The sequence below is a fragment of the Melanerpes formicivorus genome, unplaced genomic scaffold (genome assembly GCF_026170545.1).
Source record: "Melanerpes formicivorus ecotype bairdi unplaced genomic scaffold, bMelFor1.0.p_v2 SCAF_21, whole genome shotgun sequence".
Lineage (NCBI taxonomy): Eukaryota > Metazoa > Chordata > Aves > Piciformes > Picidae > Melanerpes > Melanerpes formicivorus.
The window spans coordinates 4,379,655-4,407,056 of record NW_027142373.1 but is presented as its reverse complement, the minus strand read 5'-3'; the positions used below and the strand labels follow the sequence as shown (position 1 = coordinate 4,407,056).

At 42.3% G+C, this 27,402-nt stretch overlaps 1 protein-coding gene across 5 annotated transcripts in view; it reads right to left on the bottom strand.

Annotated features, from left to right (window-relative positions):
* CEP112 (centrosomal protein 112) overlaps window positions 1-27,402 on the bottom strand; it is a 167,518-nt gene that overhangs the window by 46,497 nt on the left and 93,619 nt on the right. For all 5 annotated transcript variants that reach the window (XM_068151137.1, XM_068151138.1, XM_068151142.1 and 2 more), the window contains 2 exons: window positions 17,226-17,456; window positions 256-318 (listed from right to left, as the gene is read on the bottom strand). In XM_068151137.1, the coding sequence (XP_068007238.1) occupies window positions 256-318; window positions 17,226-17,456 (294 nt within the window). The remainder of the gene's footprint in view (window positions 1-255; window positions 319-17,225; window positions 17,457-27,402) is intronic.

Below are 27,402 nucleotides of genomic sequence, written 5' to 3'. Positions count from 1 at the left end.
TGGAATCTCCTTCTCTGGAGAGTTTCAAAACCCACCTGGGTGCTTTCCTGTGCAACCTGATTTAAGTGAACCTACATTAGCAGGAAAGTTTGGACTCAAAGATCTCTGGAGGTCCCTTCCAACCCCCACAATTGCATGATTCTATGATTTTCTTTATCATCGAGACCTACACTTGAGAGCAGAAGTAATGAGACTGTTTGTCAAGCTTCCAAATCAAATGGATTCACGTGAGGACCCTCCCTTCTCACCACCTACCTGCGAGGATTTCGCCAGCTTCTGGCTGTACTCCTTCTCAGTCTGCTTCAGCCGGCTGTTTGCCTGAAACACACACCAAAGGCACCCTGATTAGCTCAGCTGAAGAGCGTGTCCAGACACTTTGCCACCGACCCCTCTGCTTGGCACCCTGTCCACATGCCTATCGCTGAGCGGCTGGGCCCCGCGCCAGCCCCAACGCCCTTCTGTGGCAGCCAAAAAACCACGAGGGCTTGGCTTTGATCTCAGGCCAACTATTCATCACTTAAAAGAGGGGAGAAATTGTACCTCTGCTGCCAATTATTAGAAAAACATAAAGACTTCTGCAGATTAAAAAAAAAAGAGAGGGAGGGAGCGAGAGAGGGAGGGAGTGAGGGAGCGAATGAGGGAGTGAGTGGAAGGAGACAACATTCACAGACCAGTTCATCAGGGTGACTTCATTTCTGAATAGAGGGAAAAGTCAAGGAGAAAATCCCATGTACAGGCTGCCAAGGTACAACAAGACGTGGAGGGCACAACTTCCTTAAGGGTCTTTTCCAACCAAACTGATTCTATGATTACACTGATCTATGTCTCAGCTTGGTGTCTGCAACTGCCTTTTGTCCCACTGCACGTCCCTTCCTATTTAAAGGTGCTGGTTACACTGAGAATCCACCCAAGCTGCAGCTGAACCAGCCAGCAGCTCTTGGATGTCCATCTTTTTCCTTCTCCAAGTATATTTTTTTTCCACAACTTAAAGACGAGGAAGAGAACAAACTGAAAACAAGGCTATTGTGTCATATTGAAATCCAATAAGTAAATATTCCTTTAATTCTGGGGAAAAACAGAAGATGGTTTTTTCCCCCTTGAATAATTAAATTTCAGAAGCAATTCAACAACAATAATAATTATAATAATTATAATAATTCCAGTTTATGGTCAGGACACAATTCTGATTTGTAATAATAATAATTCCCATTTATTTGCAGGACACATTTCTGATTTCTAATAATAATAGTAATAATTCCAATTTAATTTCAGGACACAATTCTGATTTGTACTTTCCTTGCCAAGTGCCATAGCATTGTGTTGATAGAGCAGCCTCAAACCACTGTCCTCAGATGAACTGCTAAGCACCTTCCCGCTCTTGGCTCCAAAACTTGAGGACAGGTGTCTCAGAAAAATGTTTTCTTAGGGGGACAGAATATTATGAAGCCGAGTTCTAAAGCAAATTTAAGCTGATTAAGTTCTCCAAACCTATCTGACCTTGTGTTCAAATCTTTGATCTGTCATGCTTAGTTTTACAGCACAGCATCCAGCACACAGACATGTTCCTGCAGCCACCCCTTGTGCCAGCATGTGTTCTGCGGGGACCACAGGAGCCACCCAAAGCTTCTGAGTCCTTTCTGGATCCTGTTGCAAGACTCAAACTCCATTTCTGCAAACACCAGGGATTTCAGCCAGGCAAATAGTCTTATTGATTTTACTGGACTATAAATATAGGAGCTTAAAGTTGCAGAGGGTGTTTGCAAATCATCGCCAAAGCATGATGGACTCAAATCATCCTATACAATCCAGGCAACTATGTATGGTGCAGCTTAGTGTAAGTACATTACAGCCACTTCAAAATCATCTCAAAGTTTGCATGATACTGCAGCTGAAGATCTTGAATCCCTTTAAATTCCAAGATTATGAAACATATGGAAGTCTACCTGCCCCAAGTGGTCCTGCTTTGCAGGGGGGTTGGACAAGATGATCTCTGGAGGTCCCTCCCAACCCTCAGCATTCTATATTTCATCTGTTGCTTGGTACTAAAACATCAACTAAAAAAGTTAGTCAAAACCCATTATCAAATTTGTATATAGCTCCTGAGAGCATGCTTTAGGATTTATTTTTTTTTTAGGTTATAAATAGAGATAATGGCACTACAGAGTGGTTTAAAACAGCACACACAAGAGTTTTGGAGCACCAGACAAATTAAATTCCATTTCTTCTACATTTATCATTTAAAGTGTACAGTGAACACTGTAAGGACTTCTTGTGGGGCTAAATAAATAAGAAGAGAGCAGGAACACAGAAGCAGTTATGCCAGACAGCTCTGCGCCTGCTACATTCTCTTTGTACTCAGGCTGACCCATGTTAACACTCTTTCCACTGTACTGCTGTCTAGTTTCAGATTACATTTTACCACCCCTGCATATCATAAACTGGCACTTTCAGTCACTTTCTTTTTAGGGAAAGAAAGTAAAAAATAAATTACAGTAATAGTATAAATTACTGCTGCTCCCAGAAAGGGAGATCCTAGTCAGCAAGGCTCTGCAAAGAAGATCACATTACAGCTGCTCTCGCTCAGCTTGCCTGGGGTAAAAGTCTTCATCTTTCACAGAAGCAGCTTTATAACCTCCTGAACCCATAGAAGAAATCCCAATAAGTAATAATAAAAAAACCTTCTAACTTCCATAAACAAATTAGAACATCTTGGTTCACGTTGAGGATGACCTCTGATAGACACGACAGAGGAGATCCAAAGAAAGATCTGCTGAATTTCAGGGTTTATTCCCAACTGAGGGCAAAGTAAGCATACCCTACCAGTTTATTTCATGACAGTTAAGACATTTTATAATGGCTTTAACAAATTCCAACTATCACAATATTTATAAGTTGTCTCCCAGTCATCAACAAGACACCAATTCTTGCACTTATTTGCATTCCCAAGCATCCTTATTTCAGGGGGTCTAATTTTCAGAAGCTCTGAACTACCAAAACTTCCACTGGAGATGGGAAAAATATATTTAGACCAGGCCCCAGCTGTCTGAAACTGTCTAGGTTAACCCTGTGGCACTAAAAACTGCAGACACCTGCTGACTTCATCTCTTTTCTCTACATCTGTAACACCTTGCAGGTCTTGCATCATCACAAGGTAGCACCAGCGAAGCTCTGCAGAAGGCGGCTTCTACAAGTTGCAGCACTCTGGTCAGCTGGTAAGATCTAACAGGTGGTGATGCACAGGAACACTCTTTTCTACTATCATCTTTTCTTGCAGAAATAAACAACTTTTCAGTTTTTAAAACCTGTGACTAAATTAATTTCATACCCCTGACTGTAGGTCATTGCTTTGGAGCCCAGAGAGGCATAAGCCTCCCTCCCTGGGCACACATAGCACTGCTACACACCCAAACAAAAAAAGCACCTTTATACTCTATTTTTATTATTTTTTTTTAAAGGAATGACTTAGAGCAAAGTAAACACACGTAGCTGTGCAGGGTGAACATCACAGAGGGTTTATATTCCATGTTTCTGGACAAACAAGAAGGTTAAAAATGGCAGGGTGCACACAAGCAGCACTTTCCTGGGCTCCTCCTCTGTTAACAGGCTGCTCAGCTCATGCTTTATATGGAGCATAAGCTGCTTCTGTATGATTTTAAGGGCATCCCCCCACTTTCAGGTTACATGCTATTTCAGAAGCATAACGAACAAGAATTGAACTGGAAGGTGAACATTTGGAGGGTCAGCCAGTGTTCATTAAAGTCCAACTCTTTTTATAGCAAGGGGCAACACTGCAAATGCAGTTAATGGCCTTAAACTAGTTTTCCGTGCGTGAGAAGTAGCTGTTGAAATCCAGGGCTTGGCAAAAATTTGTCAGAAATATCAATTGTAGTATCCATTTTTAGAATAAAAAGGCTTAAATTGGATAAGCCAGGGAGGAATTTCACTGATTCAGAAATTAACTACTGTTTAGTTTCACACAGTTAATATATATTTGAGCTAAAATTATCTGATTACAACAATTTCACATGCAGTTATTTTATATTACAGAGTGAGGACTTTCTGCATTAAAAAGATTGTGTCCTTGTTACAGTTAATTGGTTTTAAAAACCAACTGCAATTCTCTAACGAGCCTTAAAGCATCATATTGTGGCTGCTGAGTGAAACTGCCCTGGCTTCAACAAAACATTTCACATCAAAACTCAAAGAGGTATTAGCACGACAGATGTGGGATCTGAACTGAGGGGATGCTGTTCTAACCCTGAATGACTTCCATGAAACAACAGCATCACTGAGAATAAAAGAGCAAAGGATCTATGATGGGAGTACACCACAAAAACATATCAAGTTCTGGCCTAATTCTGAAGTTTTCAGATGTTATTTTGGAACTATTTTGGAGCTCGCTGGAAGTGGTCAAAGCCTTCAGCACCCTGGCTGAGTAAGAAGGGTCCTAGCCCCTGGCAGGGGTGGTTGGAACTAGGTATCAGTCCAGGGTGGAGGAAGATGAAATTGATAGCAGCCCTGAAGGAAAGGACTTGAGGGTGCTGGGGGATGAGAAGCTGGACATGAGCCAATAGTGTGTGCTTGCACCAAAAGAAGTGTGGCCAGCAGGTCAAGAGAGGCAATTCTGCCGTTTTTCTCTGCTCTGCTAAGACCTCACCTGGAGTACTGCGTCTGGCTCTGGAGCCCTCAACACAGGAAAAACTTGGACCTGATAGAGCAAGACCAGAGGAGGGTCACAAAGATGATCAGGGGGGCTGGAGAACCTCTGCTATGAGGACAGGCTGAGGGAGCTGAGGTGGTTCAGACTGGAGAAGAGAAGACTCTGGGGAGACCTATTATGCCTTCCAGTATCTGAAGGGAGCCTACAAGAAGGCTGCAGAGGGACTGTTAGCAAAGGCCTGCAGTGATAGGACAAGGGGCAATGGTCTGAAATGAGAGGAGATTTAGACCAGATGTTAGCAACAAGTAGAGGTTAGTGGGACATTGCAACAGGTTGGCCAGTGAGGTAATTGAGGCCCCATCCTTGGAGATCTTCAAGGTCAGGCTCTACAAAGTTCTGGGCACCCTGATCTAGTGGAAGATGTCCCTGCTCACTGTAGGGGGGGTGGACTAGATGATCTCTGGAACTCTCTTCCAGCCCAAATAATTTTATGATTCTATGTCCTTTGATGTTCTTTCCAACCTAACCCATTCTCTATTTTCTGTGATTTTTAAGCTACAAAATACATTAAAGGGGACTTAAAATGTGTGCCCTAAGAAGCCCCAGGGGTTGCTCACCAGTACAGCCATCTCCAGAGTGGACACTAGCTCCAGCTGCACCATGGAGTTGGCAGCACATGGACAACTTCATCCACAAAGACATCTAGGATATACCAAATGCACACCAAAAATGCAGCAGTTTTTCAGGAACAGTACCAATCTGTTCCAAAGCTTCCAGCTTTGGAATCGGGATTTTAGGGTGAAAAGTTTCAGTCTGGATGAAAAGGTACAACAAGTTCAGTTATGCTCCAGAATTAGTAGGAAAACCAACTCCTGCCACCCAAATGTGGCTAGACCTGTAAATTTTACGGGTGCAGAGTGAAATTTTGTTCATTTCTGCAAGATTCACAGTTTTGTGGTGATTCAGCCATGTCTCAATTCCAGCCTCCCCAGAACATGAACAGGCAACAAACTCCCCCTGTAATAAATTTAAGAGTTGCAAATACACAACCAGAGTCACCAAGAGAAAAGCAGATTTAAGAAATCTGGTTAGGGTAATAGCTATGGGATAATCATTTATCAAAATGCCTGCAACCAACTAAACAATGGCCATGCAAAAGCTGATCCTCCATAATTAGTCAGATAAAAGTGTAAGCAAACTAAAGAAAAAAAAAAAAAAAGAAGGGGAAAAAAAATCAAAGGGTGATGGAAGGAGAAGAAAGAAAACTTGCTCCAGGGAAGAAGCAACTGTTCTCTGATGTGCAGCAAAGAATTTAACATCAAAGAACTAATGTAAATGGGGCCCATTTACCTTAAAAAACAACACACCACTCTGCATTGTGGAATACTTCTATTTAAGTTTGACAGCATTTTGCTTTGTACCAAAATTCAAGATTGTGTAATTTGACAGATGTCAAAAGAAAATGACCTTCAGAATGGCTACCTGGAGCAATTTTTGTTATTAAGTGTGTTAAAACATTCTGTACAGTATCTGTTTAAACTTCAGCAGAACACTGGAACAGGTTGCCCAGGAAGGTAGTTGAGGCCCCAGCCCTGGAGATATTCAAGGTCAGATTCGACAAGTCTCTGAGCAACCTCATCTAATGGAGGACGGCCCTGCTTACTGCAGGGGGATTGGACTGGATGACCTTTGGAGGTCCCTTCCAACCCAAACTATTCTATGATTCTGTGACACTAAGACTATAACCCCTTCCATATTATTAGGGTACTGAAGCTTAGCTTTCCCACGGCCTCATGCCCAAATCTGGTAGGGCACAAACACATCCATGCATGACCATTTTTAATATTTCCTGGTTTTCCTCTGTTCTGTCCCACAAAATTAAGATGGTTATTTAAAGCAGGTTTAAGAGATTATATCAAAAGTGGTAGCATTTTATTTTTCAGAGCCTTAACAAGGAAAACATGTCCCCAACAGGAATGATTTGAGCTTTTACAAGCTGCCTTTATTCACCAGGGCACCTCTGCTACACAGCCATCTCAACTTGCTCATGTGCACTCCACCTCCCACCCACTTTAATACAAAGAGGTTTACAGCACAGTGCCCATCACTCAGCCCCAGATGTTTTTGGTACCCAAACAGCTGACACCCAGTAAAACCACACTGGCTGCTAAACATCTCTGAAGCAAGTCAGAGCTGAAGTTTCCTTCATGAACAAAAGGCAGTGGCACCAAGACATGACACTGATCCATGATTTGACTCAGTTAAAGACCACGTAAGGGGAGCTTTACAACCCATGATTCTTTTAGTGACTTCTGAAACCCACACACTTTTATCACTACGTGTCAGCTAAGATCCCACACCTTGATTTTTGCAAAGGTGAGACTACAAAGGTCCAGGAAGGACTATGAAGGGATACAAGTGGGATTTTTATTTTTCAGATTCTCCATTGCTGTTTTAAGTTGAATTTTGTGGCAATAACAAGCAAGCCTTAAGAAGATAATGACCAGAAAAAAAAACCTCTTCTCTATGAATCATTTTGAGATAGAACCTTTTTTATTAGACAGCAGGCAAGCTGGGGGGAAAAAAAAAAAAAAAAGAAAAAAAGAAAAACAAAAACAACAACAAAAAGGACCCTATGTTTGTATCATTTTGAGATAGAACCTTTTTTTATGAAAGGGAAGGCAAACTGGAAACAAAAGCACAGAGTCGGCGTTCCAAAGTTAACTGAGTATTACTAAGTCGTATCATTAGATGGGAGCCCAATAAAAGTTGAGCTTCTACAGCTGGAAAGACAAACACTGAAAATACAATGAAATACCCTAACAAATCTCTGATCTGAAGCAATCAGTGTTCCTTAGCAAGATTATGCTGGATTACTTTTTGTAGTTTTAAATACAACAAAGTTTCCCCAAAAGAACGACAGCTTCCCAGAGGCAGGAAGCGTTACTGTTCCGATGACTAACTAGACCCAAGTCCAGCAAAGTCTCAATTATAAAGAGAATGGAATATATTGCTCAATCATGAAAGCAATTAAAAACATAAATAAGACATTGGGAGACTCTCTACATTCCCAATGTTTAATTATTTATCCGCTCTCCATCCTGCAGCTGTAGGTCAGGATTAACTCCTCAGAACTAAATACAGGAGAACTCTTTTGGGGATTTGTACCTTATTCATTTCCAAGCAAACACTCAAATTCATTTCAAATTCACACAAGAACTGCAACAGTTTCACCTAAATCAGATTTTCTACAAGTTAAACACCCCTCCTACACTCAGATGTGATTGTGAAACTACTTTGATCTCTGTTCCCAAATTTATTGCTCTGTGTAATCCATGACAAAATATAATGTGATTTACTGTATCTCTATATGACAGCCCAGCAGCTGACAGAACTTAATAATTTAGCATAAGAAAAAAAAAAACCTTCTGGCACCAAAATATACAAATCATAATTGAGGCACTTTAGTATCACATTACAATGAAGCATATGCAGACTGATCATAAGAACTTCAGAACAATTAGAATTCTTTCTCACCCATTTAATGAAGGTGGGTTTTACTCCATGACATGTTCTGCAGCTCTAAGCAAGTCATTTTGGAACAGTTTTGCTTCTTCACATTAAAGACTCTGAAGGACTAATAACATCATTTTACTTCTTCTTTATTTCCCAAACACTCCTTTGCCTCCAAAAATAAAACAAAAAAAGGAGCCACCTGCAGCTTTTCTCTGTTATAAAGCTATGAAGAAAGAGCAGGTAAACAATGTCTCCAAATTGTGCAAGACAGCCGCCCTGCAGAAAAGGATTTGAGGGTGCTGGTGGATGAGAAGCTGGACATGAGCCAACAATGTGCACCTGCAGTCCAGAAGGCCAATGGCTGCACTAAAAGATGCATGGCCATCACTTTGCTCTGCTCTGGTGAGACCTCACTTGGAGTATTGTGTCCACCTCTGGAGCCCTCAATACAGGAAGGACATGGGCCTGATGGAATGGGTCCAGAGGACAGCTACAAAGATTATCAGAGGGCTAGAGCACCTCTGCTATTAGGACAGGCTGAGGGAGCTGAGGTTGTTCAGCATGGAGAAGGCTCTAAGGAGACCTAATAGTGGCCTTCCAGTACCTCAAAGGGGCCAGCAAGAAGGCTGCAGAAGGATTGTTTGCAAAGGCCTGCAGTGATTGGACAAGGGGCAATGGCTTCAAACTAGAAAAAAGCAGATTTAGGATGTTAGGAACAAGTTCTTTACTATCACTGCAACAACACTGCAATAGGTTGCCCAGGGAGGTAGCTGAGGGCCCATCCCTGGAGATATTCAGGGTCAAATTTGACAAGGCTCTGAGCAACCTGATCTAATGCAGGATGTCCGGGCTACTGCAGGGGAGTTGGACTAGATGACCTTTGCAGGTCCCTTCCAACCCAAACCATTCTATGATCAGCAACTGAGCTTTGCATAAATAAAACCATGAACAACTGGCGTGATCACTGCCGATGCTGGAACCCAGTAACAGGGCATTAGTTGTGGGATCTATCCTTACCCCACTGGCTGCACCCAGACCAGATGGGATTCATTGAATAATTCTGAGAGGATCTAAGAATGAATTGGCTGACTTGTTAAAAAAAAAAAGGCAATCTCACATTACAATCAGCTACTACACTGGGAAACAGCCAGTGTTATTCCTAATGCTGTCATGGATTCTGGGATGTAAAGATAAATAAAACTGGTAAATGAGAGAAAACTGGACCTGCATGCAACCAGCTCTCTCCAAGACACACAGCATTGGGGAAAAAAAAGGGGAGAATGAGGTAATGATTCAATTAGGCTTTAAGAAATATTTAATAAGGTTAAAATAATAAGCAATTGTGTATTACAAGATCAAGCTGGTGTGTTACAGTTTGTTTGGAGAGTGAAGAAAGGCTCATTGAGAAAATAATTAGAAGAGTTGCTCTGCCACAGGAAAAGCTCCTGTACTTTGTAAGCAGGAGAGTCAAGACTGAAACATCAGTTGCACTAAAAACATCAGATATGTCCCCACCAAGCCCACTACCCCCATCAGATGCTGCCTGCAGAGACTGCATGAACTTCCTTTACAGTGAGGGTGGTGAGACACTGGAACAGGTCATCCAGGGAGGTTGTGGATGGCCCCTGGAGGTGTTCAAGGCAAGGCTGGATGAGGCCTTGAGCAACCAGGTCTAGTGGGAGATGTCCCTGCCCATGGAAGTGGGGGTTGGAATTAGATAATCTTTACAGTCCCTTCCAACCAAACCATTCTATGAATCTATGAACCTGTGCCCTTGTGTCCCCAGGAGCCACAGCTGTCAGACTGGGGAAGTTCAAGTTCAGTTCCCGCTTACTCCCATTAGTGACTGGTTATGAACTAGATGTTCATAAAACCATTAAATCCTCTTTTGAACTTACTGATATCTGCCTCCATGGACATCAACTCAAGCAGCTGTTGTTTAGAGCACTACATTATTTCACCAGTTTTAAATCTGATCTCTAACTAGTTTCCAGCAACAATACCCAAGTTCTCAGGCAGTAAATAACAATTCAGCCTTCACCTTCTCCACCATCTTCATCATTTTGTGAGCCTTGAGCTTAAGAATATACACCAAAGGTGAGAGCCTAGAAGTTACAGAATTGGGAAAAAGCAGAGATCCCGTGGTGCAGCAGCATGAGGAGTGGTGCTTGGACATAGACTTGAAAAAGAAACAAGAGAGAGGGAAGACAAAACCCCATCAGTGGATACTTACAGAGAGATCTTAGATTAATACCAGTTGGTTAAAAAACCCACACTCTAAAACCCCCAAAAATGCCAACCAAACTTCTTAAACAACTGTAACTGATAAGATAGGGAGTGAATAAAGTGTGCTGAAAGACCAGTCATATGAGAGAGCTATTTTTAATGCTGTCAGTCCTTGCCCTGTTGAAAGCAATCTTTTTAATTCTGTGTTTTGTCCTAATTTATCATTTAGCTCCATTATGCAGATTCTGGTCTGCTTCTCATTTCTTAACAGCATTGCATCAGTCATTTGAATTTTTAACCCTGTGGTGTTATTTGTGAATTCAAAGTGTGGTGCTGAGCTCCTCTCCAAATGTTAACAAAGATGTTAAAAGGAAGCCTAATGCTCTTGGGTGGATATTTTCCCCACAGTGACAGTTACACCAGCTATTATTAGTTCTCTCTGGAACCAGTTCTACATATACAGTGGATGGGCAGAGATCTCACCTGCTGTTTTCTGCTTTGTTCTTCTGAGTTGTGTTGGGTTTGGGGGATTTTTTTGTTTGTTTGTTTATTTTTTAAAAGGAGGCAGAAGCAGAGTAACTCTCTGTGAATAACTGAGACTATTGCTTTGAAACACCTCCAGTAGGGAGAGAGCCATAAATTCTGTTTAGGCTCATTTGAGTGAAATATTCCTGAGATTATTGTACCATATTTTTCTTCATGTTTGGCTCTGTTGATTGAAGACCTTTCCAAATGGCTCCCTTAAGGGATGATGCAATTCCTGTGACCATATCCCACTATCATCTTTCTTTTTCTTTAGAGGAACGAGGAGCAATGCAAAAGTGGCCACACTAGAGAGGAAATTGACTTTCTCCCATCTGTGAGCAAAATTTTATTGCCAGGTTTGCTGTACAGGTACCATAAAGACTTCTTGTGCTAACAGACACCAACTTTGCTATACACAGGATTTCTCTTTCTGAAATACTCCTCTTTTTTCCTGATTTTCTAGGCTTCTGCCAGAATTTCTCCAACAAACTTAAAGTACTGGGCTCATTTTAAGTAATAGTTGGTGAATCACTAAATGGTGTCAGAAATGTTCAAGAACCAAATCTAAGTAAATGTAGAGACACTATGCAACACAAACCCTGGAAGAGAGAGGTAATATCATAGGCTGTAGTTCTTGAGACTATAATGGTAAGAAATAAGAGACCTGGGGAACATCCAACTCTTCTTGTTAAGAATTACCATATCCTGGGCTGCATGAAAAGCAGTGTGACCAGCAGGAGGAGGGAGGTAGTTGAACCCTTTCACTCTTGTGAGACCCCACCTGCAGCTCTGTGTACAGTTTTGGTGCCCCCCAGCATAAAAGGGACATGGAGCTGCTGAAGTGGATCCAGAAGAGGGCTGCAAAGATGATCAGGGGGCTGGAGAACTTCCCCTACAAGGACAGGCTGAGAGAGTTCAGGGCTTTCAACCTGGAGAAGAGAAGGTGCTGGGGAGACCTTAGAGCAGCCTTTTGGTACCTGAAGAGAGCTTACAAGAAAGCTGGGAAGGGACTTTTCACAAGGGCTTGTAGTGATAGGACAAGGGGAAACGAATTGAAGCTTATGAAGAACAGACTTAGGCTGGAGATTAGGAAGCCATTCTTCAGAGTGAGGGTGTTAAGATACTGGAACAGGTTGCCCAGGGAGGCTGTGGATGCCACCTCCCTGGAGGTGCTCAAGGCCAGGTTGGATTAGGCCTTGAGCAACCTGGGCTAGTGGGAGGTGTCCCTACCTATGGCAGGGGGATTGCAACTGGATGATCCTCAAGGTCCATTCCAACCTAAGCCATTCTATAAATCTATGAATTAAAGCCTCTTGAGCTTATTCATAGCTATGGCCTCAACAAAAGAATCTATGTCAGAGATGCAAACAAACATTTTAAAATATTAGTCTGAAGAGCCTGGCACATATACAACAACTGGATGCTCTCAGCAAGGAGAAAAACATACATTTCTGTGATAATTAGATCCCAATTTAATGATATCATTATGCTTGGGAAGAATACATGTCCACATTTTATGGTTGACCTCTCTGACCCCATGTAAATAAGCAGGGTATCACTGCCACAGCTGAGCAGATAGTTCAGCTGCATGCTCACACAAACCCTGCCATCTACACCATGGCTATTAGTATTCAAGTTAATGAAGTGAAAGGTGTCACTCAGATCAAAGACTCCATTAGGCTAACAAGTCTGAGCAGGAACCTACAGAAATGCCGTAGAGATGGTCCAGTTCCCAGAAAGTCTTAGAGACAAAGATGGAAGCATTTTGTTAGTTAATGAAATGTAGAGTTGGCAGAGAAGAGCAAGAGCTAGAGAGCCAGCATCCAGCTACGTAAGCTAATGGAAAGCAGGCAATGCTAATGGGCAGAAGGAACTTAACAGCTAAGAGAGAACTCAGTACTTTTAAGAGTATCTCTTGGAGTATCTCTTTAATCTCTGAAGATGTCATATTCTTTCCCTTCATCTTCTATTTCTTTGCCAGTGCTGAACAGGATGACCTCATCTGTATGAGTACTGACAGCAGTGCCAGAACAGATATTGTGAATTAAAGATGTTCCTACATATGCAGCATGAAAATACGCCCAGTGAGCATGTCCAACTGGACCTCATCCTGAGGTTAGTTCATCAATCCAGCATCACAAAGCCTGATGCTAAAGGAAGGGCTGAACTGCTGTTTAGCTCGGAGAAGAGGAGCCTGAGGGGTGACCTCATTTGTGTTGATAAAGATGCGAAGGGCAGTGTCAGGAGGACAGAGCCAGGCTCTGCTAAATGATGTCCAGTGACAGGACAAGGGGTAATGGGTGCAAGATGGAGCAGAGGAGGTTCCACATGAACAGAAGGAAAAACTTTTTCACTCTTGAGGGTTACAGAGCCCTGGAACAGGCTGCCCAGAGAGGTTGTGGAGTCTCCTTCTCTGGGGACATTCAAAAGCAGCCTGGATGCATTCCTGTGTGACCTACTCTTCATGATCCTGCACTGGCAGGAGGGGTTCACTCAATCTTTTGAGGACTCAATCTTTTGAGGTCCCTTCCAATCCCTAACATTCTGTGATTCATCCTGTAATCAAATATCATGTGCCTTTGGTACAGTCAATAGACAAAAATGTAAATTACTTCTCCACAAGAAAAGCAGCACTGAAAAAAGCATTAGATGTTCCTGGAACCTGCATAAAGATTTAACAGGATGAGTCAAAATATCTTTTTAAATATAGAAAAGTCAATAAAAAGCTAAATGCTAAAAATTATTGAGAGAGGACAAAAAAACGCCAACCCGAGCCCTTTCTATCCCACTCCAAGCTACTCACGTGCACTACTCAAAGAGAGCTTTCTTGATGAGGGATTTTCAGAGTTCCAGGGTTGCTTCCTTGGAGCATTGTTAGCATGTCTACTGATTTGCTGGGGTCATGCTTTCTGAATGCTCATTTTCTTTGCCAACAAAATACCACAGATGAACGTTACAAACACGTGTGTTAGCCAAGCTTCACATCTGCACGCACTTAGAGAGACAGTTTGTCTCTTGCTTTTAGTCATTTCTGGCCAACCTGACAATGCTCTCAAGCTTTGTACCATCCATTACACCTGGCCAAGTAGTCTTCAGGTCCCAGGTGCTGCTGATGCAATCTCCACACACCTGCCTCCCCGCTGAACCAAGTCACCAGTGGAAGCATTGAATCATAGAATGGTTTCTTCTCATTCTATCACTTGATAGTACAGACTAACACCCACCTCACTACAACCTCCTGTCAGGTAGTTGCAGAGTTATGCATGGCTTATCTGACCTTACAGACATTAAAATATCTTACTGTTACCTAATGAGGTGGGTTTGTGCTCTAATCTAACTACCATGTTGCATCTAAAGAGGTGAGCAATAATGTGATTCTGCATGCTGAAGCTGTGGTGACTCAGTCAGCAGAAAGCAAGGCTGAAGATGAGTCCTGCTGCAGGCAGTAAAGCTCCCCTTGCATTAGCCCACCAAACACCAAGCTGCTCCTGTACCACCTCAGCTCTGCTTCTCCTCACCAGGCTGGTGATAAAGACCATGCTTACAGAAATGTTCTGACTGCAGTGCAAGTGGAGCCCTTGTCACCTTCCCCTGCAGCTCAGGGGCAGTGCTTAGCATGGAGAGGCCTCAGAGGTGGCAACTTGCCCACACCAGGTTCAACACTACTCAGAACATGCATGTTTAGGTCAGCTATAGATGGCTTTGCAAGAAGGTGGTGTTTAAATGAAAATAACTCCTGCCACAGGGAAGGGCACTGGAAAATCCTGGACTTTTCCCTTTATTATTATTTCCACAACAGATACGTGTGTGTTTTTCCTATGGTGCAGGTCCTTTGGCAACCTGCTAAACATTTTCCCACTCACCATCCCTGACTGGGAGGTACAATAACTGTCAAAAGACAGCTCCTTTCAGAATCACCAGTTCAAAACCATTATCATGCCACGTTTATTGAGCAACCTCCTGGCATTCTGTGCTGCAATCTCCACCAAAATGAATCAATTAAAATATTACAACAAACAACCTGATGCCTTCAAAGTTCAGATTTTTAAGGAACAGAAGACTAAGCATCTCAGTAAATTAAATGGTATGTCCCTAAATATTGAAAAGAGCTTACAGTGATAGGATGAGAGGGAATGGATTGAAGAGGGCAGATTTAGACTGGAGTTGAAGAAGAAATTCTTGACAGTGAGGGTGGTGAGACACTGGAACAGGTTGCCCAGGAAAGTGTGAATGCCTCTTCCCTGGAGGTGTTCAGGGCCAGATTGGATGAGGCCTGGAGCAACCTGTGCTAGCGCCCATGGCAGGAGTGTTGGCACTTGATGATCTTTAAGGTCCCTTCCAGCCTAAACTATTCTATGGAGTCTATGAAAAGCTGTCTGTGAATACCAACAAATATTTGAATTTCTCTTTCAATGAAAACTTTTTCTGCCTGTGCCCCCCCATTCTCCTCTTCCTCCTCCCCTCTGGAGCCAGGCTAAGGTGATACTATATAAATCCTGTATCTCCTTCTAACCATTTTTACTTCAATTTTTCTTTTCTCTTAAGTGTAAGCCATCTCTTTTGTGTTTCTGCATGTTCACGTGAACAACAGTCCACAATTACACTGGGCAATCCACCCAGAAATCAGCATTACGCACAGAAGAGACCACAGAGGAATGAGATCCATCACTTGGGAACAGACTGACCTTCAGAAAATCTGAACAGTCAGATCTTCCAAGCCTAAACAGTGAAAAGCAGCTTCCCCTTGGATTTGTCAGCAATCTTTACAGAATTGGCAGGGAAAAAAAAGTAAATTTAGAGGACAAATTTTTCTCCATACTGTCTTAAATTTCAGGGTAACAAGACTTGCTAGAAAAATAAAGAGACTTTAAAAAACAAGTTTCAAGGCTCCAATTAGGATGCTTCCCTGCCCCATCCTTGCAAAACATCTTCGTCCAAGTTCTGTGGACTTTAATAGGATCAAGATTTGAACCGAGTTAGCTGAAACTCTAACTTTCAAGCTTTCAATGGAGTTTGTCCCTTTAAGCTACTTTAACTTTTGGACTTTGTGGTCAGTTTCCACAGCTCTGGTCACAGAAGGGTCAATGATGATTTAAAGGTAATGCAAGGTATTTTCACATGGCTGTGAAAGGCTTTCCAACAGGCACACTTCTCCTCTCCCTTCTATCTTTTACTCAACATGTGCTCTTCTGATTAGAGGTAAAAATAGGGAAGTAGGTTAAAGAGGGGGGAAAAAAAAAGCAGCCTATTTCAATAGCAGCTAACAGAGCTTACAATTAGGAATTTTTCTTTTGGAAAACAGAAGAAAAAGCCAACAAGTTTTTTAAAAAAGAGAAGTATTTCTGACAGAAATGACAATTCAAGACTATTAAAGATACTGCCCCATGAAGGATTATTTGTAACTCTAATTTGAGGATGTAAAGAAGTTAACTTTTCTTTTGCTATACTACACATGTAAAAAAAAAAAAAAAAGATCAAAGAAAGAAAAGAATTGAGATTCAAATTCCATTTTTAAGCAAAAATGACAATGTCTTCCTGAGTTAAAATTAATCCTTTAATGATGAATTTCAAAGGTTTAAATACTTTCTGTGACCTTGGCTTTAAATAATTATGCCAAGCGGAGCTTTCCTTACATTGAGAAAAGATTCTGAATTGTTGATCACAGCCATTTTAATGGCTTCAGCCTGGCTGATTTCCAACATAATCCTCCAAATGCTGTTTAAAATTACAGACCGAGAACCTGACGCAGGTAAATGAACTGTCACTTGCACAAAGGCTGCTCCAACGCTATATGCAGATTGTTCATTTGTGCCCACTGTATATCACCCTGCAATAAAATGCCTGATTTACTGCACTAATGCATAGAAAAGATACTTCAACAACTATCTACTTACATACACACAGCATCCACCATAAATATTAAGCAGAGGATTGCAGGGGATGTGGGGGGGTGAGTTTAGCTTTTGAAATACAACTCAGATGGTTCAGCTCAAATCATCCCTAAAGTGGTGAAACACTTGAATTCAAGGTGCTCAGCCAGCAGCCAATGACCTGGCTGAAAAGAATCGGGAGAGAAGCCTTGATGTAGCTGAAGCATTAATTTCTAGTTTCAAGCCTTTCACACAGCCCTTGCTCACTAGATGCATACAAGCAAAAGCAGATCAGCCATTGTTAGCAGCTGGACGAAATTTCCTTGTAGTTTCAGCCCAAACTTTTTCCTCCTTAAGAACTTTCCTCTTTTTAAAGCAGAACACCCTTTTGCCAGCGCACAAGGAGCAGCCCTATACAAACTTCTTACCTTGTCCAAGGTCCTCTCTGTTTCTGTGGTGTGGATCTTTTTCAGGTCTAATGCCATTTTCTCTGCCTCCACTTTCAGCTTCTTCATTGCTGTCTCATGGTCCCGAGCTGCCCTCTGCTTCTCCTCTTCCCACTGATGGTTCAGCTCCAGCAGCTGCTGTGTCCGCTGAGTCTTTACTTGAATCAGCTCTTCCTTCAGCTTGTGGATTTGGCTGTCCATATCACAGATAACCTAAAATAAAAGCAAACTAAGTAAAAAACAACCACCACAAACCCAAACCCATTTGGTTTCCTCAGACAGGTTGTTTGGGGTAGGATGCAGACTCAAAGGATTCTCTATCCCTTTTCTTGACTTCTCTTCGTGCTCTTCTCCTTCTCTTCACACATGCAGATGAATACAGCTCCCCCTGCCCAAAACAGGGATGGAACAAGACTTACTTTTACGGATGAGGTGGCCCTATAGGTAAAATTTATTTTGTGGCCTATAATCACCACGTATAATGTCCACGTCTTCTTTTTCCTCAAGTAATGACCTGCCACCTTCTAATGACACACCAATGTGTCATCAATATCTATCATTCACTGCCAATTACAGTATGTGTTTCATTGCAACATGCACCAGGAAGGTATCAAAGAACATCCTGCTTGGGGGGAGGGAACTAGAACACGCTGAGAGATGCAGACAATCCTCAAGACTCTGCAAACAGGGTAGAGATAAGACACATGACCTTCAAAATGCAAGACACAGACTTCAGAACCCACAACTGGCTTTTATGTGATCACAGATTATCCTTCACTCCTCAGGAGCAAAACAGGTTGTGTGACATGGGGAGGGGGGGGTGGGTGCAGAAGTGGGATTGCGGAGTGGAGAACAGCAGGGAGCCAGCTCAGCGCCTGCCTTCCGCAGGAGAACATGAAAGGCTGAGCAGTAGAAGTTGTGTATGGTAAAGCTGTGTTGCTCCTCAAGGACACACAGTACACACAGCTACTCTATAGCAGCGTGCACCTTTATTACTTTAGATTTACACTTCTGTGTAACTCTTGTTAGTCACTTTTCTAACTGCATTTTTTCTGCAGCTTCTTCAATTGCAGAATCCCAGCAAGGTGTGGGTTGGAATGGACCTCTGGAGATCATCTAGTCCAACCCCCCTGCTAAAGCAGGGGCACCCACAGCAGGTTGCCCAGGATCACAATGTCCAGGTGGGTTTTGAACATCTCCAGAGAAGACGACTCCACAACCTCTCTGGGCAGCCTGCTCCAGGGCTCCAGCACTCTTACAGCAAAGAAGCTGGACACAGAACTCCAGGTGCAGTCTCATCAGGGCAGAGTACAGCATAGAGAAGCATCACACCTGGGACATTAAAGCCATTGTCCTGGAGGATGTTGCAAGCATGGAGGTGTTTTTGTTCACAAACCTAACTCTGCAGAGGAGCATTTTCACCAGAACACTCACATAGCATTTCCCCCTTCCCCCTGCCATCCATCACAAGTAACTTTGCAGTTCCCTGGAATTCTTTCCCAAAGGATGTGATAATAATGAGATGAGAAACTGATGTTCTACCAGACAGATGTAGGTGACTCAGCTCAAGCTTATTAAAGGTTTCACAAGAAAAGCTGATGAAAATGTGTATTCAAAGATCCCATTTCCCTGGAATGCCAGTTACTGATTCAAGAGCTCTGAACTGATCTCCCTCCTCCGCTCCTATTTTCCTTTGTTAGACATCTTTAATATACTGCCTGCATTCAGCTAAACCATTTATTTGCAGTCTCTCAGAACCACATTACTACAAATCTTTGAAAAAGAAACATCCATTTCTGACCAAAGTTGGGCAATGACTGACTATCAGATATATTGCCTCGTACATTAATATCCCCAGGCAGATTGTTATAAATACTGTGAGCTGAGAGGGGAGAAAAAAAAGAAAACAAACAAAAACCAAACACCAAACCTCCAGGCTTGAAAGTTTGCCTATTTCCTTCAAACTATTTGAACTCTCTGGTGTAATAAAAGACACGTTGTCTCCCCTCAAACCTTCAGTTGTGTCCTTTTGACTATCACAGCTGTAATGTGTATTAAATAATACTCACCAGCTCAGGAACTTACTGCAGAACTAACTTTTTGCTTCCATGCTTTCTTAATTACTCATTGGCTTGATTCCCTGCTATGTCAAAGGTAAAATTCTGTGTGTGTGTAGAGGTGGAATGAGCACATCATTTGTATACAGAAGTACAACACAGGCCACATACTTGGGCTGTATCAGCATTATCTCCAACATATGTTTCATATAGTGTAATCTGCACTAGATCCTTTCCTTCCTTCCCTGATCTTTTCCTCTACATGTTGAAATTTTTATTAAATCTCCTCACAGACTGAAAATGTAAAGTACATTTTAGTGTATAATGATAACCTACAATATCCCTTTAGAATTCTTTGGGAAAATGTCACCTCAAGATGCTAACACGATGACAGCCTGCCTGGCTTTTACTTAACCAAAGAAATGCTGGGTCAATTAGAATAATAGCTCCAGCTTCTACAGGATGACATGGTCTGAGTTCTAATCTGACATATGTGGCATTTGAGGTTTTTAACAGCTGATCCAATGCAAGTTCTGCCTCAAAATAGTAAAGCTGTGTGCTGCAGGAGACTCACTTGAGGGCAGGGACGCCATCCAGAAGGGTCTTGACAGGCTTGAAAAGTGGGCCAGTGACAACTGCGTGAGGTTCAACAAGTTAAAGTGCAAGGTCCTGCATCTGGGTTGGGCCAATCCTAGGCACAAATACAGGGTGGATACAAGAGTGGATACAGGAAAGAGACTTGGGTGTGTTGATTGATGAGAAGCTTATCATGAGCTGGCAGTGCCCTCATGCAGTTCAGAAGACAGTCGTGTGCTGGGCTAGATCAAGAGGAGTGAGGCCAACAGGGCAAGAGAGGGGATTCTGCCCTTTTGCTCTGCTCTGCTGAGAACCCACCTCAAATACTGTGTCCAGTTCTGGTGTCCCTGGCATAAGAAGGACACAGAGCTGCTGGAGTGAGTCCAGAGGAGGGCCACAAAATGATCCAAGGGCTGGGGCATCTCTGCTGTGAAGATGAGCTGAGGGAGCTGGAGCTGTTCAGCCTAGAGAAGAGAGAACTCCAGGGACACCTTAGAGATGCTTTCCAATAGCTGAAGGGATCCTACAGTAAGGCCACAGAGGGACTTTTCATGAGGGTGTCTAGAGACAGGACAAGAGGGAATGGTTTGAAGCTAAGGGAGAGCAGGGTTAGACTGGAGATTAGGAAGAAGTTCTTCAGTACAAGGGTAGTGAGACTCTGGAATAGGCTGCCCAGGGAGGATGGGGATGCCTCCTGCCTGGGGGTGTTCAAGGCCAGGTTGGATGCAGTCTTGAGCAGCCAAGTCCAGTTGAGAGGTGTCCCTGCCCATGGTGAGGAGGTTGGAGTAGATGATCTCTAAGGTCCCTTTCAGCCTAAGCTGTGCTACGATTCTAAAAATCATCTTTGATTCTGAGAGTGCTCTTTTTGAGAGCTCATCCCCCCTCCCCTACCATTTTCCTGTTGGTTTTATTTTTTCCTTTTTTTTTTTTTTTAAACAAAACCCAACTTTGTTAAACTTCTCCCCACCCTCTATATAAGTGAAACTAAAATATGGGATTGCTCAGAAGTTTCATAAAACACTTAGGATAAGGAGCCAAGGCTAACTTCTATACTAGAGAGAAAATTCATTCATAAATCATATTACAAGCCCAAATAGAGACTGGGTGCATTCCTGATTCAACTGTTTTATCTTTCTGCTTTACTTCACTCTATATTCAGTAACTCTTATAAACAGCCATTAGACAAATTCAAACTATTTTCTGCTGCCACATAGCAAAAGTAACAGTTCCAAGCCTTCAGGTTCAAACCTGGGGAGTCAAAAGACAGTGGGCTGAACGTTTTAGGTAGTGCAACAGTAATTAATATGCAAAGGAGCATTAATGTTGGATCTAATAGATGGCAAAAGCAGATTTGGTTCTATTAGGAAAGAAGAAAGAATCTGAAGACAGGGTGATGGCAGCGAAACTAATGTGATTAGAGGAGTCCTTTTGGAGCAACTTCAGTGCTGGTAAGATGATGTTAAGAGACATCTAATCTCTCCAAAGTGACTGGAAAAAGCTTATATTGGGGATCATGGACAGAGTTCTTGTCAATTACTTTAAAATAAATCTAGTTCTCACAGCCAGATTACTTTTTCCCATAAACAAAGTCACTGGCAGAAGCAGCTTACATCTGAGCAACTTGCTGTATGAGACAACTTTGGGTTTGTCTATCAACAGGACAAGGGGGAATGGACCTTAGGAAGAAATTCTTCAGTATGAGGGTGGTGAGACAGTGGAAGAGGTTGCCCAGGGAGGTTGTGGATGCCAACTCCCTGAGGTAAGGCCAGGTTGGATGAGGCCTGAAATGTTCGCCTAAAACACTCCACCAGAATGAATTATTTTTGTGCTAAACATAAAACCTAAACAAAAGAAACAAAGACTTCATAGTATAGAACAGGTCCAAAATTTAATTCCTAGTTAGTACCTTGTATGAATCAAAATGCTATAGGCTGTTTTGGTTGTACTGGTGTGAGTAAATTAAATAAAAGAGCCCAGGATCTTTTTTCATCTAAAAAATCCAGAGTGATTCCACGGGGTGGCTGTGGCATCCTCCAAACAAGAAAGCATTTTGTAGTGACTCTTAATCCACATAGAGGCAAACAAACAGCACAGAGTCTCCCAAATGGAACAAAAACACAAATATGCAACCAGTGTGACAGGGCAGAGATTTCCTATGGCACCCTTGTGTGTATGCGTATGCACATATGACAGCCTCACAGCTAAAGAAACTGCTAGCTGAGACAGAGACGTCTATTTCTGTTTCAAAGGAATAACTCAGAATTCTAACTAAGAATATCTGTGCTGAAATAGTGTCATAAAAAGGGTGGGTCATAAGCCCACAGCAATTTGCCTGTAGGGAAAAAATAGACTTGAAAGTTAAAAAAAAAAAAAAAAGGTTGCTCACTCACTTTGGCCTCTTTAAAATGCCAATAAATGTACTGTAGGTTATTTGGAAGGAAAACATGTGCTCTTAATTTTAAAAAGTAAATTGCATAAGAAAATATAAAGTTGGCAACAAGTTTAAATTAAAATCTGTTGCTGATGCCTGAAATGCTGCGGCAGTTACATGCAACAGAGAGGAGAAATGGACCAAATGACTACAGTCTAATTAAGACAGAAAATAAATAAATACGGCCTTTAGCTTTCAGGAGCTCCTACTTCAACCTAATGAAGCACTTACTTGGATCAGATTCTAAGGAAGAGGCTGGAGCATGACCACATCTTTTATGCTCACTGACGGAATACATGGACTTCACTGTCTCCCCCTCAATGTACCACACACCAAACCACATCCACCCCAGCACCCTTCGGCTTCACAGCGTGCTGAGGGCATTTTAAAGTCACAAAACCAAGGCAATGCAGAAGCTAAGATCAAATCCACTCTGAATTTATTCCCTGAGGCTCAGATCTAGAGCCATTTAGGGGTTGTTTCAGCAGTTTTACAGTAAGTGACTAACACCTCCCAGCACATGAAGTTGCAGTAAGCCTTCAGTGCTCCTCACTGCCAAGCTTACCCAGGCTGCTGAACTTTTGAAGACTACTTCACTTCTCAAGTAGACCAAGACCCTCTTCAGATGGAGTTTCAGCAGTTTTCTTCATTGGGCTATCTTACTTTCAGCTGGAGATGACTGCACAGGTCTCTATTTGCTGTGGTTAACTTTGCTCGCATATAACATGAACAAAACAACACAACAACCCCCCCCAAACCTCTGAGCAGTTCCATGGCCTTAGCTCAGACACGAACTGCTGGGTTAGATGATCACAATGATCCTTTCTAGGATAATAACCCAAAATATGAGCCTGTAAGTAACAGCCCAATTTGAACCACCAACACACAGCTTCAGGCTCTGTGTGCCAAGACTTCCTCAGCATTTTCTTAGCCTGAAGACCATTCCAGTGAGGGCACACGTTTGAGCGGTGAGCGACGTGAAACCATCAGCTGAACCCTGCTCAAAGGGAGGTTTGTTTCGTTGTGTCTTGTGTGATGTGACAGAGATGGATGAGGTACACATAACTTTTATTATTGGGTACTGGATTATTTTTGAAAGGAGATCAGTCCAGTCAAGGGACAGGAAGTCTGCAGTAAAAACAAATCTTACTTTGATGATGAGGAATTAAAAGGAAAATAAAGAACAAAGTAGAGACACACAGTGATTCAGTGTGACAATAAGTCCCTTTTTACCCACAACCAGAAGTGGTAGGTGAAGGATCCCATCCCAGTCACACAGCAACCGGTGAGGTACTTTAAAATACCTTAGAAGGGATTCTCTGTTGAAATCGGGAATCTGAACTACTTTAGGTTTCCTATTAATAAACAAAGTTTTAGAAAGTCCCCAGAAATAGACAAGTTTTGCTAGCATCACAAAAAAGCAGCAATGCATCCAACATAAAAGAATGGAGAAAAAGTAAACAAAGACTATTTGTTTGCAGCTTTAGGCTTAGTGAAAAAGTATCGCTGTAAGAACTTCAAAGATGGGTAATGCTGATTTGTGTTTAAAACAAAATTGGTTTATATTAATGAGGCTCACTAGCTGCAGATTCAAGTCACAACAACTTGATCTCATTTGGGTTCTCGGGAACTATCCCCATGATTTTTTACCCTGAAAGATAAAAGAGTTTGGCAGCTAAGTGCAGCACCAAAGGCCAGGCACGGTCCTAACGGCTCTCTGATCTCATTGTCCACAAAGCATCCCACTGAGTCAGACTCACTGGTCCCAGTATACCTGTTTTTCTCCATGCCAGATGAATTTCAGCTGGCCAGTTCAGCCAGCTGGCAGCTCTGTAAGATGACAATGACACAAACGGTACACAGCAGTGCTGAAAGAAGACTCAGGTCTCAGCTACAATCTAAACTTGGAGGTATCAAATCTAACCCAATACTTTAAAAGCACTATGTATCAGCAAGAGGCATTAAAATTTAGAAACTCAGGTTTGCAATATCATCTTCCAAATAAAGCTCTGCAATTAACTCAAATTACATCCATTTTAACCAACTATAAGTGCAAATATTTTCTGCAGCAGAGCAATTTCAATTAAAAAATGTTAAGCATTTATTACCCAGCTTTCCTTGTGACCAGCAAAATCAGCAATTTGTCACTATTATGAGTCCTACCACTGCCACAAATGTCACGCACATTATCACATGGGTAATGATGTGGCAGAGCCCAAATTAGCAGGGATAAGTAATAAACAGCTCTTTAGCTTTCACAGCACAATCTATTACATTGTCAAGTTTAAATGCCTTTTGGGTAGGAACACATAGACCCATAAATAAGGTAATTAAGGGAGCAGATAAATGAAATGGTGTGAAATGAAGTGAAAACGAACAACAGTTCAATAACCAACAGGTTGGTCTCATCTCCTAGGAGTGCTGATTAAACCTTCCTTAAAGCACAGGGCTGTGCAGGCTCCTCTGGAAGCAAATATGGAAGCCCAGGAGCTCTGCCAGCACCACCATAACTGCAAATGGTCCTGATCTATAATCTAGGATTTCCTGAGAACAGTAAAATATCAGCAAAGCTAAAACTTCAATACTCGATGATGCATTTCATTGTGTGTTTCTGTAATATTTTGTGCATAGCTACATCAGAACCTTCAAGATGATCCTGTCCAGCCTGCAACCTGCACTGCAAGGTCACCACTAAACCATGTCCCTAAGAACCAGGTCCACACATCGTTTAAACACCACCAAGGATGGTGACTCCACCACTGCCCCGAGCAGACCATTCCAATGTTTGATGACCCTTTCAGTGAAGAAATATTTCCTAACATCCAGCCTAAACCTCCCCTGGCACAGCTTGCATCCACTTCCTCCAGTCCTGTTCTCATTCTTGAGGGGAAACAATTCTAGCTATAATGCTGTGCTACTGTACAGCTTAACTAGGAGACTCCATCCTCCTACACATGACCACATTGCAGTCATGAGGGAGAAGTTATTACTCTGTGCATTAATCAACTGCTCACATCAGAAATCAGTCTGTTTAGGTATTCTCTTGTAGAAAAACTGTTAAACAAAGCAAAGTTGTGCACAGTAACCTGCCCAGCATACGAGGAATGGCAGCTCACTAGACTCAGAAGAATGTTCAGTGCCAAAACTGATGCAGAAGCAGAGCAGATGGCAACCACAGTGCTAAAAGTAAAATGTTTGCTGTTCAGCAGGGTAAAATCTGAATCCTGAGCTTACACAGAGGTGCATCAACTCCATCTCAACACAATCTCAGCTTTTCTCACCTTTGCAAATGTACCTCTGACATCTCTCTTCAAAGTGCCCACTAGGACTTGTAAAGTAGGTGTTGAGCTGCTAACTTACATATTTATTCTATTAATTTTAACAGCATTAAGCTGCTTCCAAATGTCAGACTTCCTTTGTAAGATTTTTACTTGGACTGTTTCAGCACTCTGTATGCTCTGAAAAATGCCTCTAACATTTATGAATCTGATCAAAGTATATTCCTACTAACTGTGCTCAGTTTATATCTGCATGGGTGTTAGTTAGGGGTGGGAGCAGGTTTAACACCACCCTGTAGAGTGTTGCTGGAGGCTAAACATCACTCTCCTTCATATTCAAACCACGGCCACCTTCATTTGTATCACCTGCAGTTAACATCTCCAGAGAAGTCCAGTACCCTTTAGACTTTCTTTCTCAGCAATACTCTTGCTTTATCTTGGCTGCTCTTGTTCTACAGCTTAAGCATTTCCTGAAACATGATGGAAGGGATGACTCATGAAGAACAATAAAGAGAAGTTTCCTTCTGCATAGCCCCATTTTCAATCAAATGAAAAGTCTACCCATATCACTCCTCTAGAGGAATGTGCTTAGGCAACATTTCCCTAAGCAATCCAGCCCCCAAACTCTTCACTGACTTTGCCAGAGATTTCTGAAGGCTGAGAGGAAATATGCAGGGCACAGGTATCCAAATGCCCAAAGCAGAAGTCCCACTGTGTCTCTATGTGAGAAAAGGGGAGGAAAGCTGCTGTGACATGGTCTAAAGCAAAACACATATTTTGATCGTTTTCTCCCCAGAAGGAGTGCACTCAAATAGAGCTGGACTTTCAAAGAAGCCGGTTAGCTCCTAAATCCCAGTTAATGTAAATGGCACTCAAGCTACAAACTAGTGGGCTTAAAAAAAAAGGGGGAGGGGGGGGGGAGGGAAAGAAAATCAGACATCCATTTGAACAGCTCTACAAAGAGCTTAAAATTAACGGAGCTTATTTTGATTTCTTCATTTACATAAGTCCACTTGATTCTAATTTAGTTAACAGCAGCTAGAAAGCAGAACTTAAGATAGGTTGGTTATTGCCACTGCCTTCCTAAGAAAATGATTTTTAGTCAAATGGAAGAACTTCAAACCTACACATGTAGCTAAACAATACAGTGCACAGGTGAGTGAAAGGATTACTGACCCACCTGGAAGTGAGATAAATGTAAATACATTTGCCATTTAACAATCCTAAGACCTGAAAAAGTCTTGGCCCTTTTGCCAGGAAGACAGATTCAGAACAGTCTCTGAGTACCTGATTTACTGAATTTACATTGAAAAAGATCAGTTGTGTAAAAACATAGAAGCTTCATTTTCTGTATTTCAGGATGGGAAAGGAAAAATATTCCCTTGGATGTATGGGTGCATTATGAAAAGTGCATCCCGCAGGTCTAGGGAGGTTCTCTTCCTTATCTATCTGTGCTGGTGAGACCACACCTGGAACACTGTGTCCAGTTCTGGGCTCATCAGTTCGAGAGAGACAGAGATCTGCTGGAGAGGCTCCAATGGAGAGCTATGAAGATGATGAAGGGACTTGAATATCTCTCCTATGAGAAAAGACTGAGAGACCTGGGGCTGTTTCGTCTGGAAAAGAGAAGGCTGAGAGGTGTAGGTGCCAGGCTCTTTTTGGTGGTGCCCAGTGACAGGACAAGGAACAACAGGTACAAGAGAACATGGGAGGTTCCACCTCAACACTAGGAGATACTTCTTTATGGCAAGGGTGCTGGAGCCCTGGAACAGGCTGCCTAGAGAGGTTGTGGAGTCTCCTTCTCTGGAGACTTTCAA